The 18,020-nt window shown below is 36.2% G+C and overlaps 2 protein-coding genes across 2 annotated transcripts; one reads left to right on the top strand and one right to left on the bottom strand.

Moving 5' to 3' along the window:
- Positions 1-3,205: 3,205 nt before the first annotated feature.
- On the top strand, positions 3,206-13,009 carry LOC131956625 (protein rolling stone-like). Its single transcript, XM_059321151.1, has 3 exons — positions 3,206-3,655; positions 11,339-11,789; positions 12,415-13,009. The coding sequence occupies exons 1-3, from the start codon at positions 3,569-3,571 to the stop codon at positions 12,891-12,893; spliced, it is 1,017 nt and encodes a 338-aa protein (XP_059177134.1). The 5' UTR covers positions 3,206-3,568; the 3' UTR covers positions 12,894-13,009.
- Positions 12,641-17,816, bottom strand: LOC131956626 (nuclear receptor 2C2-associated protein). Its single transcript, XM_059321152.1, has 5 exons — positions 17,742-17,816; positions 14,373-14,463; positions 13,979-14,152; positions 13,369-13,490; positions 12,641-12,767 (listed from the first exon to the last, which is right to left on the bottom strand). The coding sequence occupies exons 1-4, from the start codon at positions 17,786-17,788 to the stop codon at positions 13,371-13,373; spliced, it is 432 nt and encodes a 143-aa protein (XP_059177135.1). The 5' UTR covers positions 17,789-17,816; the 3' UTR covers positions 12,641-12,767; positions 13,369-13,370.
- Positions 17,817-18,020: the final 204 nt, after the last annotated feature.

Below are 18,020 nucleotides of genomic sequence, written 5' to 3'. Positions count from 1 at the left end.
AACTCTGGTCAGAAACAGTCTCATCTACATTCTTTGCTGGCACTTCGCCAGGTCAGTTTTTAGAAGGAGAAAAAAGTACAGACGCCATGTGTGTTTATATAATACAAAAACAAAGAAATCTAGATACATTTGGTATAGGGCCTACACTGACTTTACCATAGACGTGCTTAGAGTTTTGTTTATTGTTACGAAAATGGACATTTTAAACTGTTTACGTGCTAAGTTTAGTATCGAGTTTAAGTTAAGGGAACACCATGTTAGATTGGGAATGAGAAGCGACATGTCTTAGCTGACTACAGGCGCTTGTTTTCTATTATTACCTTCGTGATATGAAATTTCAAAAAAGTATAAAGTATATAGTGTAGCCCATTGGCATGTAATGGTTATGTCATTTTATTAATATCTCCACCATTATAAAGCCTCATACAATTTCAACCAGTTAATTATTCTAATTAAATATGGCAGTTAATTATTTTCTAAAGTACACAACACAATCCTACTAATTATCCGTTAACTAACTCCTAATTACTGACTTTATAAATATTTACAGGTAATTAAAAGTTATGTCCCGTAAATTTGGAGAGTTGCCTTTACCTAAGACTTGATTGATTGATTGAATGTTTAGACAATTTAAAATGAACCAATTGATTCTACAAATGGCATATCAGATTTATCTGACTCACAGTCGATGAGATGAATCTAATTTTCTTGGCTTTTATTAGAGAAAACTTTGAACATATGAAGACATTAACACAGTGGCGGAACTAGAAAAAAAGGGCCACCCCGCAAAAACTTTTTTTAGGCCCCCCCCCCCCCATATATATAGTATATAGGCCTTTATATATATATATATATATATATATATATATATATATATATATATATATATATATATATATATATATATATATATAAACAAAATACGAACATAGGATACTCATTGGCCTGTTCGGGATTTGAAAAAAAAAGTTTTTTTTTAATTAAAGCAAATAACTTCATCACGTCATGTGTGTATGTGCATTAGTGTGTTTTGAGAAAATCAGTTTTATTTTATTTCTACTGTAGGTCCTTTAGATATAGGTCGCCCAAAAGAATATAAAACAAGAAAGCTTTGAAGAAGTTATGGTGTCTCGTGTTATGATTATATTTATGCTTTTTTGTATTTATATTATTAATTTAAATACATTTCCTTTTTATACAATGTGATTCTTTAGTAAGTACTTTATAAAAAGTAATAATATAGAGAAGTAATTGCTTTTTAATTTGTTTGGTACAAATCTTTTCAAATGAGTTTATGAGCACACCTATTTGACTAATCAAAAAAGGGAAATAAGTCATGGAAGTAGTTTGTACGTTTGTTTATCTTTGCTAAGTTTAATTGTAGGAGAAAGAGGACTCGGCTTTCACAGTGGTTTAAAAACAAAGGGGAAAAGAATATAAAAGAGAGTGGGTAGTGTCTATAGAATAAAGATAATCCAACCGCAGCTACGGAAATCGTTTTACAAAACAACCATCAAGTCAAAAATGCAAGAAAATTAGATTTTTTAAACTATAAAATAAATTGTTATGGTCGGCTTTGGGCCCCTAAATGGCGTGGGCCCCCCCGCATTGCGGGGTCTGGCGGCACTATAGTTCCGCCCCTGCATTAACACCAAATTTAAACATGGCTAATTTAGGGACATAATAGTCTCATATACGCTGCTGAATTTTGGGTGTAGTAAAAATTAAAATTGTAAAACAAACAAATACAAATTTTGTTCATTTTAATAATAAAGTACTTTAATTTTCTAATGTCCTTTGACAATAAAACAATTATCTATTTAAATGTATCTGAAAATCAGTTTGGAGTAGGCCTACTTAATTTATTATACGTTTTCTAGGTGCATTTTGGCATTATTTTATTGACTGAGAATTTAATCTTAAATTGTTTCCCCTAAATTAATATAATTCCGATTTTCACGGGAGATAATAATTTCGTTAGTCGCGCACATTTGGTCTCTCTGTCTTTAACTTTGTGAAATTCGTCTTATAACCTTATACGACAATCCTCAAAAACACATTTTCAAGAAAATATCAAAAACAAACTTTTAAAAATAAGGACAAACCATAAAAACGTCTTTTTAAATCATCGTCAAAAATGCAGACCCCCACACCCTAAAATGATGTCACACCACAGCCTACCCCCCCCCCCCCCCCCTTCTACCTCAAAATTACAGTTACATTTTTTTAGACATCGATACTAACTGCGCTCGTTCAACGTATACTAATTAATTTCTATTCCGTTTACAGTGTACTAAAACAGATTTCTAAAACGCAAAATAAAGACAAAAATGTAGTTAATAGTTTTTAATGCAAAAGTGTGACGTCACACTATCTAAACCCCACTCCCCCTTTCCCCCATCACACATCGTCAAAAAAATTAAGACCCCCCTTTCCACAGGGATGTGACGTCATTTTTGAAAATAATCTTTTCAGACATCAAAACCAGAGTTTCTTCCAGGCATCTCTTCGGGGGTGGGGGGTGCATCGCCCCCCGAAGAAAGTCTACCGCCCCCCCCCCCCCCCGAACGAAATGGAATTTATATAGGAAATATATACTTTTTACAGTGTCGTCCCCCCCCCCCCCGGAACTTGTTGTCCGCCCCCCGAAAATTTCATTTTCAAGTGCACCCCTGGAGAAAAATGTCTGGAAGAAACACTGATCAAAACCGCATTTGATAAGACGACACAACATTAAAATCTCGTTTTCGATTGCTCGTGCAAGCCTAACTACTGCTCTTATAAAACACACTTATTAATGATAAATGCAGCAGTCGGTACAACTAGCGATGACTTATCCTATGTGTTTCGTTGCACGTCCACATTTATCAAAGACGTAATTCTTGCGCGCGTGCAGAGAATCATCAAGCTCACGACTAGCTTGATGTACCGGAAACTCCTTGCCCTATCCGTTTTACATCTAACAAGAAGCAAGGGGGATAAAATAACAGTCAAGCGCGTTGTTTGTTTTCTTAAAACATTGAATACACTTTTATCATTAACCTCGTCTGCCCGCTATACCAGTGACGCGATACTTGTCCGCAAAAACGAAAGTAGCAATACAAGCCCACTCTTCTTACGTCATCAAGTGCTGTGAAACAAAGGGACGTAACCGCACGCAGAGTTGTGCTTAAGTAGTGTAAGGGCAGTGGTAGGCCTATGGTGATTTCTGCGCTAGTAGGTCTAGCCTAGGGGTTTTTTAAAAGAGAAAACTACAGGGCCTATGCATAGGAAGGATTGTGTTTAGGATTAAATTCTAGCCTAATGTGTTGTAAGAGATAAAATAAATATAACAGCCCGATTGTTTATCTATTCAACAAGTGACGTGTTGACAGTCCGGTGATGACACTGTTATTGTTTCATGACTCATGGGAAGGATGGTGTCAGTCTTATTGGCATAAAGCAACACATTTAATTCTAGGGGCCAAGAGTTTAGACCTACTAGGCTAGAATGTCAGTGGACCTTGTATGACAATTGAACGCAAGCATTGGGATTTAAAACGAAAAGTTGTTAATTGATTTTAAAAGCATGGCTTGGCCGCGGTGCTTTCAGTATATCACGTTTGAGTCGTTTTTGCTAACGCATAGCCGTTACGATGATTTTCTTCTTCCCATGGTGAGTAGGCGATTGTTCTACTATTTATTTAGAATCTAAATAATTTAGATCCATAATAATTTTAAATTATATTTAATGTAGTTAAGACGGTATGGGCGGACCGTAGAGCACACGACTGCTAACGTAAAAGTCACACGTTCGAATCCGTGGCTTAAGTCCGTAAGACGTCATTGTGTCCATGGAAAGTAAAGGCGCAATGTTGCATGCACTATCCCTTCTTCATACTACTTCATATGTCGAGGTCACGTAAACAGGTGAACTCTACTTCATTTCCACCACCCCCCCCCCCCCCCCCCTCATGTTCGATAGGGGAATTTTTCTTAAACATGAATGATACAGGTTTAAAAAAAAAACTCGGTGTATGATACACATTTTATTAAAACACAAAAATATAACGCTATATAACATTCTGAAGAACACCAACCTTCATACTATATGACTTTACGAGCTGACCCGCGGCGTATCATACGCCGCTATTTAGTTGTTTTATTTTCTACTTTTCAGTAATTCATAATTTGTGAATTCGACAGTACCAATGCTGCCACTGAAAATATTTGTTTTAAAATACTAACCCCCCCCCCCCCTTTTTCCCCTAACCCCGACCCTACACCCCCCCCCCCCCAGTGAAAGCAGCCTCCTCTTAGTTACCTCAAACTAAATTATCTGCCCCTAATAGCCGTCACTAAACCCGGCTCTACGATTTGTAAACATTTAGCGTGACCACAACTCACCAGACCATGTGGGGGTGGGGGTGGTAGTGATAGTGATAGAGAAAAGGAGGGGACTGTAAGCGCGCTTGCAGCTTGTTTTCTAACGGCTCCCAGAAGAGAATTATATATACCAGGCGACCCGCAGCGTATCATACGCCGCTATTTAGTTGTTTTATTTTCTACTTTTCAGTAATTCATAATTTGTGAATTCGACAGTACCAATGCTGCCACTGAAAATATTTGCATTAAAACACTAACACCCCCCCCCCTTTCCCCTAACCCCGACCCTACAATCCCCCCCCCCCCCCCGTGAAAGCAGCCTCCTCTTAGTTATTTCTTAGTTACCTCCTGTAAGTTTAAAATCGAACTAAATTATCTGCCCCTAATAGAAACCCGGCTCTACGGCTCTACGATTTGTAAACATTTAGCTTTGTAAACATTTAGTGTGACCACAGCTCACCAGACAATGTAGGGGTGGGGTGGGGGTGGTAGTGATAGTGATAGAGAGAAAGAGAAAGAGAGGGGACTGCAAGGAGGCGCTTGCAGCTTGTTTTCGGACGGCTCCCAGAAGAGAAATATATATATATATAGATAGATAGATAGATAGATGGGCAACCCTTCACCATCTTTCTTTCTCACACACACGGACCACATACAATTTCGCCATATGCTACCTAACTGTGATTTTTAATTAAAAAAAAATCATTACATCATTTTAGAAAAGATCGCGTTACTTTTTCGTTGGAATCATTACAAAGCCTTTTAGATCTATTTTTTGTATGTGCTTAAAAACATAATGTAAACTTCTCGATCGAACACTTTTAAATATCAGGAATTTTGGGAAAATTAGTTGACACCACATCATATAATATCACTCGGTCATACCACCCCCTAATCCGAAAGTACACACTATAACAAAGTGATACGTCACCACACCCCCTCCGCATTAAATTAAGGTTAAAATAATACGAGTGCGTGGTAAACTACCTACATTTTCTAAATGGTAAGAAGTTCATGGTTATTGATTGTCTGGATAATTTACTAATATAGATCTATGAAAAATTTATACAAAGAACATTTAGGTCTTCTGGCATTTTTTTAAAGGAGTAAGAACACCTGGAATGATGGCCCTTCTATGGGTATTAGATCTAGATCTAGGTTTACTTGATTTCTTGAATACTTTTTATTTTATATATATATTCGGCTTAACTGTAAAAATGTACCCATATTAAACATAGACCTAAATGTAAGTGGGAAACATTCCCGAGGAAGAATGAAGGAATAGAGTGGTAGCCTCCAAAATTAACTAGCTTGCCTTACAACCATTTAGTCACATATTATATATATATATATATATATATATATATATATATATATATATATATATATATATATATATATATATATATATATGCTCTTGTGTTCACCAAAACACAGAAGTGCTGGTAGGGCTACTCAAACAGAAACAAAATTAAATTATATTAAGCACAAACATGAACTTTGAACCTGAATCTTGACATCTAAAATGAGCATTGTTGGTTTTTTTTTTCAAGAGTGTTTGAGTTGGCTTGTTCAGATTAACAATCTGATATTGTAACAATACTGTTGTTTAACAAAAGCTGCGGTTCTCTCTCATTTTTTTTTTCTCTCTACGATACCTCTTGATGACAGGCTCGTAGTTTGGGGGAAGGGTGGGGGGGGGGGCGGTAAATGAAAGCCGACCCATCGTGACCCAACGTGCAAGCCTTCGCTTCGTTTTCTCTACTGCCCACACCAGTCATCACACCCGACTTTCTTTTGTACATTAATTAAGGCCTAATTAGCAATAGCATTTACGGGTCTTCACTTAATATTTTAAAGATGATAATCCACTTTCGTTTCCTGAGAGTAAAAAACAAACGGAAACAACAGTCATTTTAACCACATTAACTAATGATAAGCGCAGCGCAACTCATCATGGTAGCTTTCAAGTTGTCAGACATTATTTTTGAACACAGAAGGATAAATGGATGAGACAAAAAACACAGCTTCCGCTCGTCCATCAGAACAATAATTAATAGCAAATCTCCTTAAAAATGATATATATATATATATATATATATATATATATATATATATATATATATATATATATATATATATATATACATGTATATATACACATAAGTATATAATACATATATAATACACACATGTATAGGTATATATAAACTTATTTGTTTTAACCCATAAAACCTGAAGTAATGTTACCATAGCCATATAACTTCCATATTCGATTTCTAACACTTCTTCACCCCCACCCAACACGAATACAACACAATACAGTACTTTAACATCTTCATCAGTGTTTCTTCCAGACTTTTTTCTCCGGGGGGGGGGGCACTTGAAATTTTCCGGGTGGGGGGGACTATAATTTCCGGGGGGTAGGTCACTGTTAAAAGCATATATTTTCTTTATAAATTCCATTTCCTTCGGGGGGGAGGGGGCTAAGTCCCCTCGAAGAGATGCCTGGAAGAAACTCTGATCTTCATTAAAAAAACATTTGTAAAGCCTTTTAACGACATTCAAGTTTTAGTTGTATGGCAGGCAAGTAGGCTATAGAAACATAAGCGCAGAACTCTAATTGTTGATCCCTATTCCCTAAGCGTTGTACTCTAAAAACGTAGGACTACGTAGGCTTTCAATTTACAGGTCGCTAATTGCTGACCCCTAAGTAGGGACCATCAGACCCCTTATTTTAAATTGTAGCTTAATGTGACGCCCCCTCGCTCTATTTAGCGCACGTTTAAGGCGTGGCTATAATCTGACCACCCTAGTTAGGTTATCAACAGATCAGACAACGCCGCGAGACACAAAAAAAAAAGTCTCGCACAAAATGTAAACAAACACTTCTCGCGAGATGTTTATTGAGAGTGTCGCTAGAAATACGAGAGCTTTGTTAGTCCCGTAGGAAACTGATACAAATATTGGGTATTTACAAACCACGGGCAAGCAGAGTTTCTTCCAGGCATCTCTTCAAGGGGGCTAAGCCCCCCCCCCCCCCGAAACATTTTTACCGCCCCCCCCCCCCGAACGAAATGAAATTTATACAGAAAATATATACTTTTAACAGTGTCCGCCCCCCCGAAGAAAGTCTACCGCCCCCCCCCCCGAAAATTTCAAGTGCCCCCCCCCCCCGGAGAAAAAAGTCTGGAAGAAACACTGCAGGCAAGCCTCTACTTCAGGAAATATTCAAATTTTAACATTAGATCTATAACCTGCAACTTAAGCATGTCTACTAGAGGGAGAGAATAACAATATTTTTTCTTAAAAGATGTCGAGTGATTTATTTCCTATCTTATTGCACAGACAAATAAAAAAAAAAACAACTGGTTTCCAGACTTTGTGATTAAAATTTAGTCGGTCCTCGCTAGTTCGCTGTTACTCCCCCACCCCTCCTCCACATTCCGATGATGGTTGTACAGACTCTGGCGTCGTATTACTGTAAGTAGTGTAAGCGTAACCCTACCCCACTCGCCGTGCTGCCTATCTTGATAGAATAATAGCCTGGTAGTTCTACATTTATTGTACCATGCCCCCACACCAGAATACGCCACCAGAGTTTCTTCCAGGCATCCCCCCCCCCCGAACTAAATGGAATTTATATAGAAAATATATACTTTTAACAGTGTCCGCCCCCTTCCCCCCCCCCCCCCCCGGAAATTTTAGTCCCCCCCCCCCCCCCCGTGGAAAAAAGTCTGGAAGAAACATTGTCTTCCAAACCATTCCCACATTGGCATTACTACTTTTATTCTCCTTCTTTACACAATTTGTAATAACATTCATGAACCGAATCAAATGTAAACAACCCCCACTGAAACAAGAAGTAAGAGAAATTAAACCGAACAACTTTTTAATATAATATTAAACTACCAAGACATCTGTTTTATTTAATGTTTCGAAAGCCTATGTGCGTGCATGTTAGCGCTTGGTAGTAGTGGGTAATTGTTATAAGCATTGCCCGACTTCTGAGTTGATGTCAAGCTAACTCATGCCTGTCAACACTTCATTCTTTCAGCTGGTTTTTCCCACTTCATTTTTACCGGTAGACATGTGTCTGTTCGTCTACAGTTAAATATATTATCAATATATATATATATATATATATATATATATATATATATATATATATATATATATATATATATATATATATATATATATATAGGACTACGAAGCTGTGTGTTTATATATATTATTTATATATATGCATATGATTAAACAAATGCTGAGAAAGAGACTGCTACTGTAAGAGTTATACTTTCCAACGCCCCATACCCCTTACCATATAGTGCAAATAAAGACGTTAAAGAAACAATGCATGCTAGGCTAAATGTAAATTGCAGCTGCCAAGCACGTTTTATTTATAATCTTTCACTGCAACAATAGGTCCACACCAGACGCCTTGTGAAAGGTTGGCAGCACTAGATGCCCCTCTACCGTTTACTTTGATAAATACGATTAGGCCTATTTTAGATGTAAGTTAATTCAACCTTTCCTGTGTCCGTTCAATACTTTTTTTGTCGGCATTGTAGTAAAAAAAAAGGAAAAAAAAAAACAACAAAAAACAACAGGATGTTTAAAGTCCATCAAACCCATAATACTAGAAAATGTCTATCAGATATATATATATATATATATATATATATATATATATATATATATATATATATATATATATATATATATATATATATATATATATATATGCCTAAATATATAATGACATTTGTTTAGTTTTAACACAATGAAATATTGAATAGTAAACCTCTCATAGACGTATATTTCCTATTAGTATTAGTTATTTCCCATTTATAAATTCGCAATAACAAAGAGAAACAACCGATAACTATACTCCTAACTTTGAAAATAAAGAGACATTAGGTGATAACATAATAAAAAAATGTGAGGGCGATATTTTTATTTTATTTATAAAAACAATTATTGACAGCCGTGTATGATGTTTAGCCTAATCTTTATGCTCAATATATTTTAGAATATTGTTATAAAGTATTTTTAAATATAAAAACGATTTAACTTGTATACATCAGCAACTTTATTCACCAAACAAGTAATATTTAATGTGCTCTGTTACTGGAAGTGGAAATGTATCTTCGTTTTTTTTTCAAAAACTATAAATATTGTAGATCTATCTTTTGTTATCAAAATATGAAGCTAACATAGACTACCTTTTTTAAAAAAAAAATCTGTAGACGTTCACTTTTAATTTTGTTGAAGAATGTAATGGAAGCGACTCTAACCAAAACATTTGTGAAGCTACGCCCACCTCATTGATTACTCTGGCGAAAGAAGTGTCTAAGGATGATCATTAGGCAGTGGATTGGCGAAAAAAAATCAATTTTTATCATTCAACTACGGAAGAGCTGGCACACGAATTTTCATTTAACAAACTCTCACAGAATAACCAAAGGCCCAGAAAAAACATCAGAAAACCACACTACATTAGATTAATTACGACGTCCAAACAAATGACGTCCAAATAGCCATTCCATTCTGAAAACAAGTCCGCAAACACTGCTCATCTACACAACACTGGATAAACCAATGCATAAACCCCATTCCAAAAAGCAACAGCTGAGATCTCAAGCGCGCCACCATCAGACAGATCAAAGTAACACCGGAACAGCAACGACACCAATTACACTACAGCAACCACAAGCTTATCACAGCAAGGCGCCTCGATTCCCATGAAACCACAACCACAAATAAAATCTGCCGAGACAACGGAAGACACCACTGCAACAACCATAACCACGAAACCAACAAACAATCCCAACCAGTGGCGTAGCAAGGTCGGGTGTCACCCGGTGCGGCACTTAATGGTGTCACCCCCCAGAGGCGTAGCGACCCTTCCCGGGGACAAACTTTCAATTTTCGATTTGCACCCCACCCCCCACCTCAAACTTTCAATTTGACCCCCCCCCCCCCCTCAAACTTTCGATTTGCACCTCTTAAAAGACTATTTAACACTCGAATTAATCACTTAAGTAAGTGGAATTATCATTTTTCTCTATATATTTTGCTATTTTTTGCCTTGGTGTCACCCCCCTAAATAGTGTCACCCGGTGCGGTCCGGTGAAACGGGACCCCAATAAACTCACTACCGAGTTGGTTTAGTTTAGACTACGCCATTAAAAAAAAACTACTGCAGCTCCAGGTCGGCATGGCTTAATAAAACAAAATTCATATCTATGATTTTTTTGTTGATAATTTAGTAAGGCCCAGCGTTTTTTTTTTTTTTTTTTTCAATTCTGAGCAGGCGGGGGTCAATTATTTATGACTTACTACCTAGAAAAGAATGGGAACTTCCAACACTGCTTGACCGTAATGGACGCGTATGGGCGGGGTGGATGATAGCAGATTCTCGGGCCAATATGGTGCGTTTAAACACCAGCTGACAATGTCTGATGACATAAAGTTTTCATTTCTAAAATTAGAAGCAGTTTGCATTCATGGAAGAGAAGTGGCAAAAGCTGCGGTGGTAGGTGGGCGGGCGTGGTAGTTTATTTACGTATCAGCTTGTTTATGTTTGTTTCAGGCCTAACAGTCTTACAAGTCAGTTTATGTTTGTTTCACACCTAACAATCTTACAGGGCAGTTTATGTTTGTTTCACACCTAACAATCTTACACGGCTGTTTATGTTCAATGTTTCTTTCAGACTCTTTTTCTCGGGGTTGGGAGGGGGGGGGGCACTTGATATTTTCGGGGGCGGAGAACGGAATTTTTCCCCCGGAGGGTGGCGGCGGACACTGGTAAAAGTATGTTCTTTTTTTATATAAATTTACATTTCGTTCAGGGGCGGGGGGGGGGGGGGTGTAGACTTTCTTCGGGAGGGTGGGTGGAAGAGATGCCTGGAAGAAACTCTGTTTATGTTTGTATTGCACCCAACACGGCTGTTTATGCTTGTTTCAGTGGACGGACAGCGCCCTGCTGTACGCCGTGTGGTCATCGCTGTGCAGCCTCTACGGTCTGTGCGTCATCTTCTACAGCGGGACCGGCACCGGCTACGGCGTCAAGATACTCATCTGGCTAACCTACTGGTCGTTTTTCTGCCTGACCGCCCGCTTCATCTGCACCGCCGTCAACTGCTGGTTCTACATCTTCAACCAGAGGTCAACAAAGAACAACAGCAGAGCGGGGGAGGATGACGTGTTCAGTATTAGCGACGGCGACCAGTCAATAAACAATAACGGAAGTTATTCCCCCATGCACGTGGTGGAAATCAAAACAGCGCGTGGCTACCGGGAGCTAGAGGTCAATGACGAGCTTCCGGCGGGGATTTCGAGCCAGTGGTTTCTGCAGAACGTCACCAACGCCACGTCGATACTGGTAACGGCGATGTTTTGGGGTATCGTGTATTCAGGTTGGTCGTGTTTACTTTTACTCCCCTCCCACGCAAGTAATTAATTGATAGCTGGGAGCAATTAGCGAGTCGATGGTGAAAACGTCTGCGGTAATTAATTAATGATGGCTTTATAAGCAGACACTTCCGCTGTTTTAGGTCTGGGCTGGGAAAGAAGGGAGGTAATCAAGATTTTGTCGTAAAAGCAATAATACCTGGGTTATGGGTTCTAATACTGGTTATACGAGATTTTGAGCTTCAGAAACATGACAATGACATTATGATGTCAATATCATTTAATTTGAGAAACAACATAGTGATGAACGTTTCGTAAATGAAAAAAAAATTCTCCTGCAAATATTGGGGAGGTAATAAACACCCAATATATGAATATGAGTCTAATATTATTATTATAATTATGGTTAAATAGTATTGCTCTTGTATTAAACAAGATTTGGCTGTGTTGCATCATACAAATAAATAAATTTACAAAAAAGTCATAATATAAAGTGGTTTTAAAAAAGCAAAAACATACATAGCAATAAGATTATATATCAACTCTATTTCTTTGACAGTGAGATTAAGGTTTATAGTTTGAAACAATTTTTTTTTTGTATACTAAATAAAAAATGTCTTTATTTTTCAGGAAATCCTCAGACGTACATGAGCATAAACTCGCATGTGCTGAACTCATTACTCGTACTCTCAGACATTATGTTAAACAGGGCACCAATCAGAATCCAGCATGCTCACATGCCAGTCATCTTCCTCAGCATCTACATCACCTTCACCCTTATCTACTGGGGCGCAGGGGGCACCAATCACAAAGGGCACATGTACATCTACCGAGTACTCGACTACTCTGGCAGGCCTGGCACGGCAGCCATCGCTATATGTGTCGTGGCTTTAATAGCTGTCCCACTCATCCAGGTTTTCCTGTATGGGCTCTATCGTTTGAGGACGGCTTTACATGCGCGGTGGAGGACAACACGAGTCTACCTACAAAATCATAACGACAAATCTTTGCCTGATTCAAAACAAGAAACAAACAACACTTTTACTTATAAAAAAGAAAATGGGGAACAATTTACTTGTGAGTTGAATTCAGAAGATAGCTTATCTTAATACAACTTTAGAAGCTTGTAAGCAATTAATAGCTTAAATTATGATCAAAGTTATTGATAATTTAAATAACAAAAAAAAAGGATTTGTTTGAAATGTGACAGTCAAATTATTAACTGATTTAAAATGTAAAAATGTACCAAAGATTAAAGGGCAATAACCCAGTAATGTCTGAATTACTTAAAGATCAAAAATCAAAAGGAAGAAATCTGCATCCATATTATTAATTACAGTCATTATGCTCTATTTCTTTTAGTACTTGAGAAACAATAAATAAAACTACTAAAAAACTTTGATTAACATCAAGCGAATTAAACATTAATCTTAACATAGTACCATGTACGCACAGTGACACATTTTGAAACAGAGGAATCAATGCTGATTTATGTTATGATTTATTTTATTAATTTTGTAAATGATGTACTCAATAACATATCTGTATATACAACAAGTATTATGAAAAACACTGCTTACACACCATCAGGATGCTTGTCCCAGAATATCAAGTTTGTAAATAGTTATTCTACCAAAGAAATCTGTGCTTTGGTCAAAGGTAATTCTTAAGCTTGATAACTTTACAGATTCGGTTAGATGAAATATCTGTAAAATAAAATAAACCCGTTTAATTTGTATTTTTTTGTAAATGTACTAAATAATGTAAAATAGATTTGATGAATCTTTGATTTTCCTCATTAAAAAAGTAATTAAAGAATAATACTTTCAGCTTGCAAGTGATTACACATATTGTTTTGTATGCAACAATAAATGTATTATTACTTTATAACTTGAACTGCTGTAACAAAATTAAATTTGTAATCATTTAACATAGTAAGTGATTAAAGAAGTCCATATTCTGATATTGTATTTTCATAGTTTTAAGCAGCAATCAATTATTAATTTACAATTTATCAATTAAAAGAACAAATAAATGTAAATTACAGCTATTGACTAACAGTGAAAACTGCCATTTTAAAATCATAGTTTAAATGTAATTCTTGTTAATACCTATTTCTAAAATTTGTTTCTACTAATTCATATAATGCAAAATAAACAATTTAAATGTTAAAAATAATGAAACTGAAACATACTTGTGTTTGGTTACTGTCTTGTGGCTGGAAACTAAAAACCTGGACATAATCGTTGTTCTCCCCTGGTGTTTCTAGTAGGCAGCTTTTCCCCACAAATCCACCTTGAAACTGAACATGAATTTCTTGAACAGAGACAGCTTGATTAAAATCTATAATCACCCACTGTGGTGTACCCTGTAATAATATTTATACCAGTGTTTTAGCTATGATTAATTCTTTTCAATAAACCAAAAACAACTGACATTCCATGCCATTGTGAGCCTAGTTGTGGAAAATTATTGACATTCATTTAAATTTATGAATTTAAAAATATTGAATAAGTAAAATCTATTTATTAAAAAATGATCACCAACTAAAATTTAAGAGTATTAGCTTAATATACATTACTTCATACCTGGTCAGAGTTCCAGCAGGTCTCATCATCATCATCAAACAGGTACTGTTTTCCAAACTGTTTTACGTCTTTATTTAAAACACTGCTTACCCTGGAAATTATAAAAAAAGCAGCCCCTGAGACTGTGTGGCGCTAACTTCCTATGCTTTAAGGAGGGCTGAGCATGGTTAAAGCAAACAGACCTGTAAAAGTGCTCAAGATGATCGCAGCTTTTCAATCATTAAAAAAAATTAATGACTAATGCATGTGCACAAGGTTACCTACTAGATAATAATTAACCCTAATTAACTGTGGTTTTGAACCTGAGACTTTCAATAATCAGCTTCCAATGTGTTTGAACTTCAATACGTTTGAGTATTTTTTAACATAACTCTAGCAGGAAGATTAGGAAGACAAACAGCAGCAGACAGCTAAAATTCCAAATGTAATTTATAAAAACTGCCATTCTTGGTTACTTTTTAGTAGTTAGAGTAGTGTGTAGGCTAGTTAATAGCAATACTAATAGAAATAGTGTTTGAAGTTAAGGGGCATTGAATAGGCCAATTCTAGCTGGAACAAAAAGCGCATGCTCATATTTACTAAACAATGCTACAGGCTACAGTGTCATGGTTTTTCTTGACATCTAAAAGTACATTGTTCTGGCCTATGAGTTGTCCTGATAGGATTAACATGATAAAAACGTAAATAGTAGATTTAAATATGCTATTTGTTAAGCTTTACTTAAAGACTAGATGGGTAGATATCTTTTACTAGTTCTAGATATACTAGATTCACCCCCCCCCCCCCCCCCAGATGATCCGGCTAAAGCGCAATCACTCAACTCAACCACACAATACAGTCTGTTTTGTTGGAAGAATAAGGCTAAAAAAAGAGTAATATGAGCCCATAGCTAGCACAACTATTTAGGGTAATTCGAGTCCATTGATTGCACAACTCTAAAGGGCTAATTAAATTTCAGTACATTTTCAGCCTTAAGGGCAGCTCTCTTACTTTTCGCCAACGTAAGCCTGACAACCCTTGCCTCTCTTCTCCTTCCAATGTCATTCTCCAGAATTCAGGATTGCCTTGGCTGGCCTACATTCTTTCCTTTTCTCATGGAGAATTTATAATAAATTTAAATTAGGGCCTAGGCCTAATTAAAAAATAAGAATATTAGTTAGTTTAGGCCTAATAGGAGAATTTTTATACCAGTGTCCGATTAATAGAATCTTCTTTAAAAAAAAGGTGTTTTAGGTTACTGATAGTTAACTAAATAGTTGCTGGCTAATGTCAATGCTATTTGCTAACTCTAACCCCAACCCTAGTCCTACCATACGCCTAACCCCAATTATGGTAATCTACTGCTGTCCAGCATGAGATCAGACACATTAAATACCACTGCCCCCCCCCTCACAATTTCTCACCCCCATGATACCCAGCCCCCACCTGTATCTAACCCACCATAAAACTTTATGTTTTTGTAGGTAACATAAACTAAGTCCTTAGATCTCAGCCAAACAGAGATAGCATCTCTTATGTAATTTATGGCCCTCAGGGTCCAGCAAGGAGAACAAAGGGGAAAGCAGTACCACTGCTCTCCCCTCAACATTTCTCACCTCCATGTTATATTATGTAATGTATAGCACACAAGGTTTATCAGGGGAAAGCACCAAGGCAGATTAGCTAGTACCTCCCCTTTTTACATCCAACAATCTTAACTCTGGACAGCTACACACTAGGTATACTAATGTGCCTACTGTAAACTACTAGAATGTAGGCCCTATGTATGTAGACCTGCAATTGTAGCAATTGTGGGGGGGTCCAATGGGGCCTAGTGATAACTGATATCATTTAATGTGTATGTACACAGCATTAACTAGTTTGGGGTTAGAAATTAATTATTTTTACTGTGGAGTTAGACTAAACTAGGAGAAAATACTTAATGCCCTGTGGTCCGGCTACATTTGCCCCAAATGCTGATTTTTGGGGTATGGCTATAAAGGCTAAATTAAACCAAATAAACATAAATTAAATAGCCTTTATTATTTTTATATTGAGTAAGATGTGTTAGAATAATTTTGCATTAAATTCAATATTATAAAAAATACTTGGATTAGTAAAAAGTAAAAATCTTTAAAAATGTAGTTTTTGTACAGTAAAGGTGCTAAAAACAAAAAGTGTGGCTCTTAGTCTCTTAGCCTAGACTAACTTACAACTTAGTCTTACTTAGGAGTCTTAGTGCCTTTCTTTGCCCTAATAAATATAGGCTACTAATGTCTAATTTTATTATTAATGTTACTTTGTTAGGCCCCTAATCACCGAATCAGCCCCAGTATTGTCTGGCCCTGTGTTTTTTTTATTTATTATTTATTAGGCCTAATATTTATTTAATAGGCCTCTAACTCTATATAGTATAGATTTCATAGATCTAGGCCTAAATTTAAGGCTAAGGCCCGCTAAGGCCTACTGAACTTTCACCTGTGGCTGTGGTGAGGATACCTCCACTGGAGGCTCCACTTTTACTATTTAAATTTAACTATTATTTAATATTTACTTATTTACTATTTAAGTATTTAGGCCTTAGTTTTTAAAAAAGCAGTAGGCCTAGTATTATTTATTGAGTAGATTAGTAGTAGAATTGTATTGAGTACTATTTACTATTTAAGACTATAGTACTATTGTTGGTAATCTATCGTTTTGGGTACGTAAAATCGCCCGCGGCTATTAATGTACGTAAACGTTACCTCATTGTCAAGGCTGTAATAGAAGTATATTGTGATATGTTTGTGTAAAATATTATAGATAAATGAATAATAAACCTAAATCAATGGCTAAATATATTAATATAGGCCAGAAATTAACTTTAAACAGCAGTGTCTGCAAGCAAGATTTGCTATATAAACAGCAGCCATTTGTAAAATAGAGTGGCTTCCCCCTGAATCTGGCGCTAAAAGCTTATAAAAATAAAACTTAGACAAAATGGCTGCTATAGTAAATGAGCATGGTTGCATCTGTTGGAAACATCGCTGGTGTTCATTTATTACTGAAAAGTTTTAATTCAATTGTTTAAAAACAGGTACATAAATGAAACAAGGAAACATTTTTGTATTTTTCAAAACATAAATCCTCCTCAAAATGTGAAATAATTATTAAAATGTAAGGAGTCACCTGTTTTTCACATTACTAGTCGCGGGCGATTTTACGTACCCAAAACGATAGATTACCCTATTGTTGAGTATGCAAAAAATGCCTGTCTTGCGATGTTATCCTGGATGTTATCCTCTTCTCTTTATAATTTTATACCTTACTCTGGAGCGACAAGGGCTGACATTGTTATAAAAGAGGGTCTATTTAATTGTTAATTGTAATTTAAATTATGTTTAGGCCTACCTGGTCCGCAGTATGTTTTTCTTAAGAGAATTTATGGGCGCCGCCATTGTTTCGAAAATACGACTGTAGATCGTTGTCTCTGGAACAGGATGAATAAATACTGTTTAGAATAAAATTTAAAATTAATTAAGTTTATAAATGTGTAAATTGATGATAAGTTTTAATTTATTATATACAGACCTAGTTTGTAATTAGTCATTAGTATTTTATCATTTTAATTAATAAGTTATCAATTTTAAAAATTACGACAACTACTTTACGACATAAAAGCAAATTTAA

Source organism: Physella acuta, unplaced genomic scaffold (assembly GCF_028476545.2).
Source record: "Physella acuta isolate Inbredline_101_S28 unplaced genomic scaffold, ASM2847654v3 ptg001163l, whole genome shotgun sequence".
Taxonomy (NCBI): domain Eukaryota; kingdom Metazoa; phylum Mollusca; class Gastropoda; family Physidae; genus Physella; species Physella acuta.
This window is presented reverse-complemented; position numbering and strand designations above follow the sequence as displayed.

Bases quoted from the DNA above. Each gene is read 5' to 3' on its own strand.
- LOC131956625 (XM_059321151.1), top strand. From the start codon at position 3,569: ATGGCTTGGCCGCGGTGCTTTCAGTATATCACGTTTGAGTCGTTTTTG. The intron at 3,656-11,338 runs GTGAGTAGGCGA...TGCTTGTTTCAG, and splicing joins ATGATTTTCTTCTTCCCATG to TGGACGGACAGCGCCCTGCT. The intron at 11,790-12,414 runs GTTGGTCGTGTT...TTTATTTTTCAG, and splicing joins TTGGGGTATCGTGTATTCAG to GAAATCCTCAGACGTACATG.
- LOC131956626 (XM_059321152.1), bottom strand. From the start codon at position 17,788: ATGGCGGCGCCCATAAATTCTCTTAAGAAAAACATACTGCGGACCAG. The intron at 14,464-17,741 runs GTAGGCCTAAAC...TATAATTTCCAG, and splicing joins AAAAACATACTGCGGACCAG to GGTAAGCAGTGTTTTAAATA. The intron at 13,491-13,978 runs GTATGTTTCAGT...TTTATTTTACAG, and splicing joins AAGACAGTAACCAAACACAA to ATATTTCATCTAACCGAATC.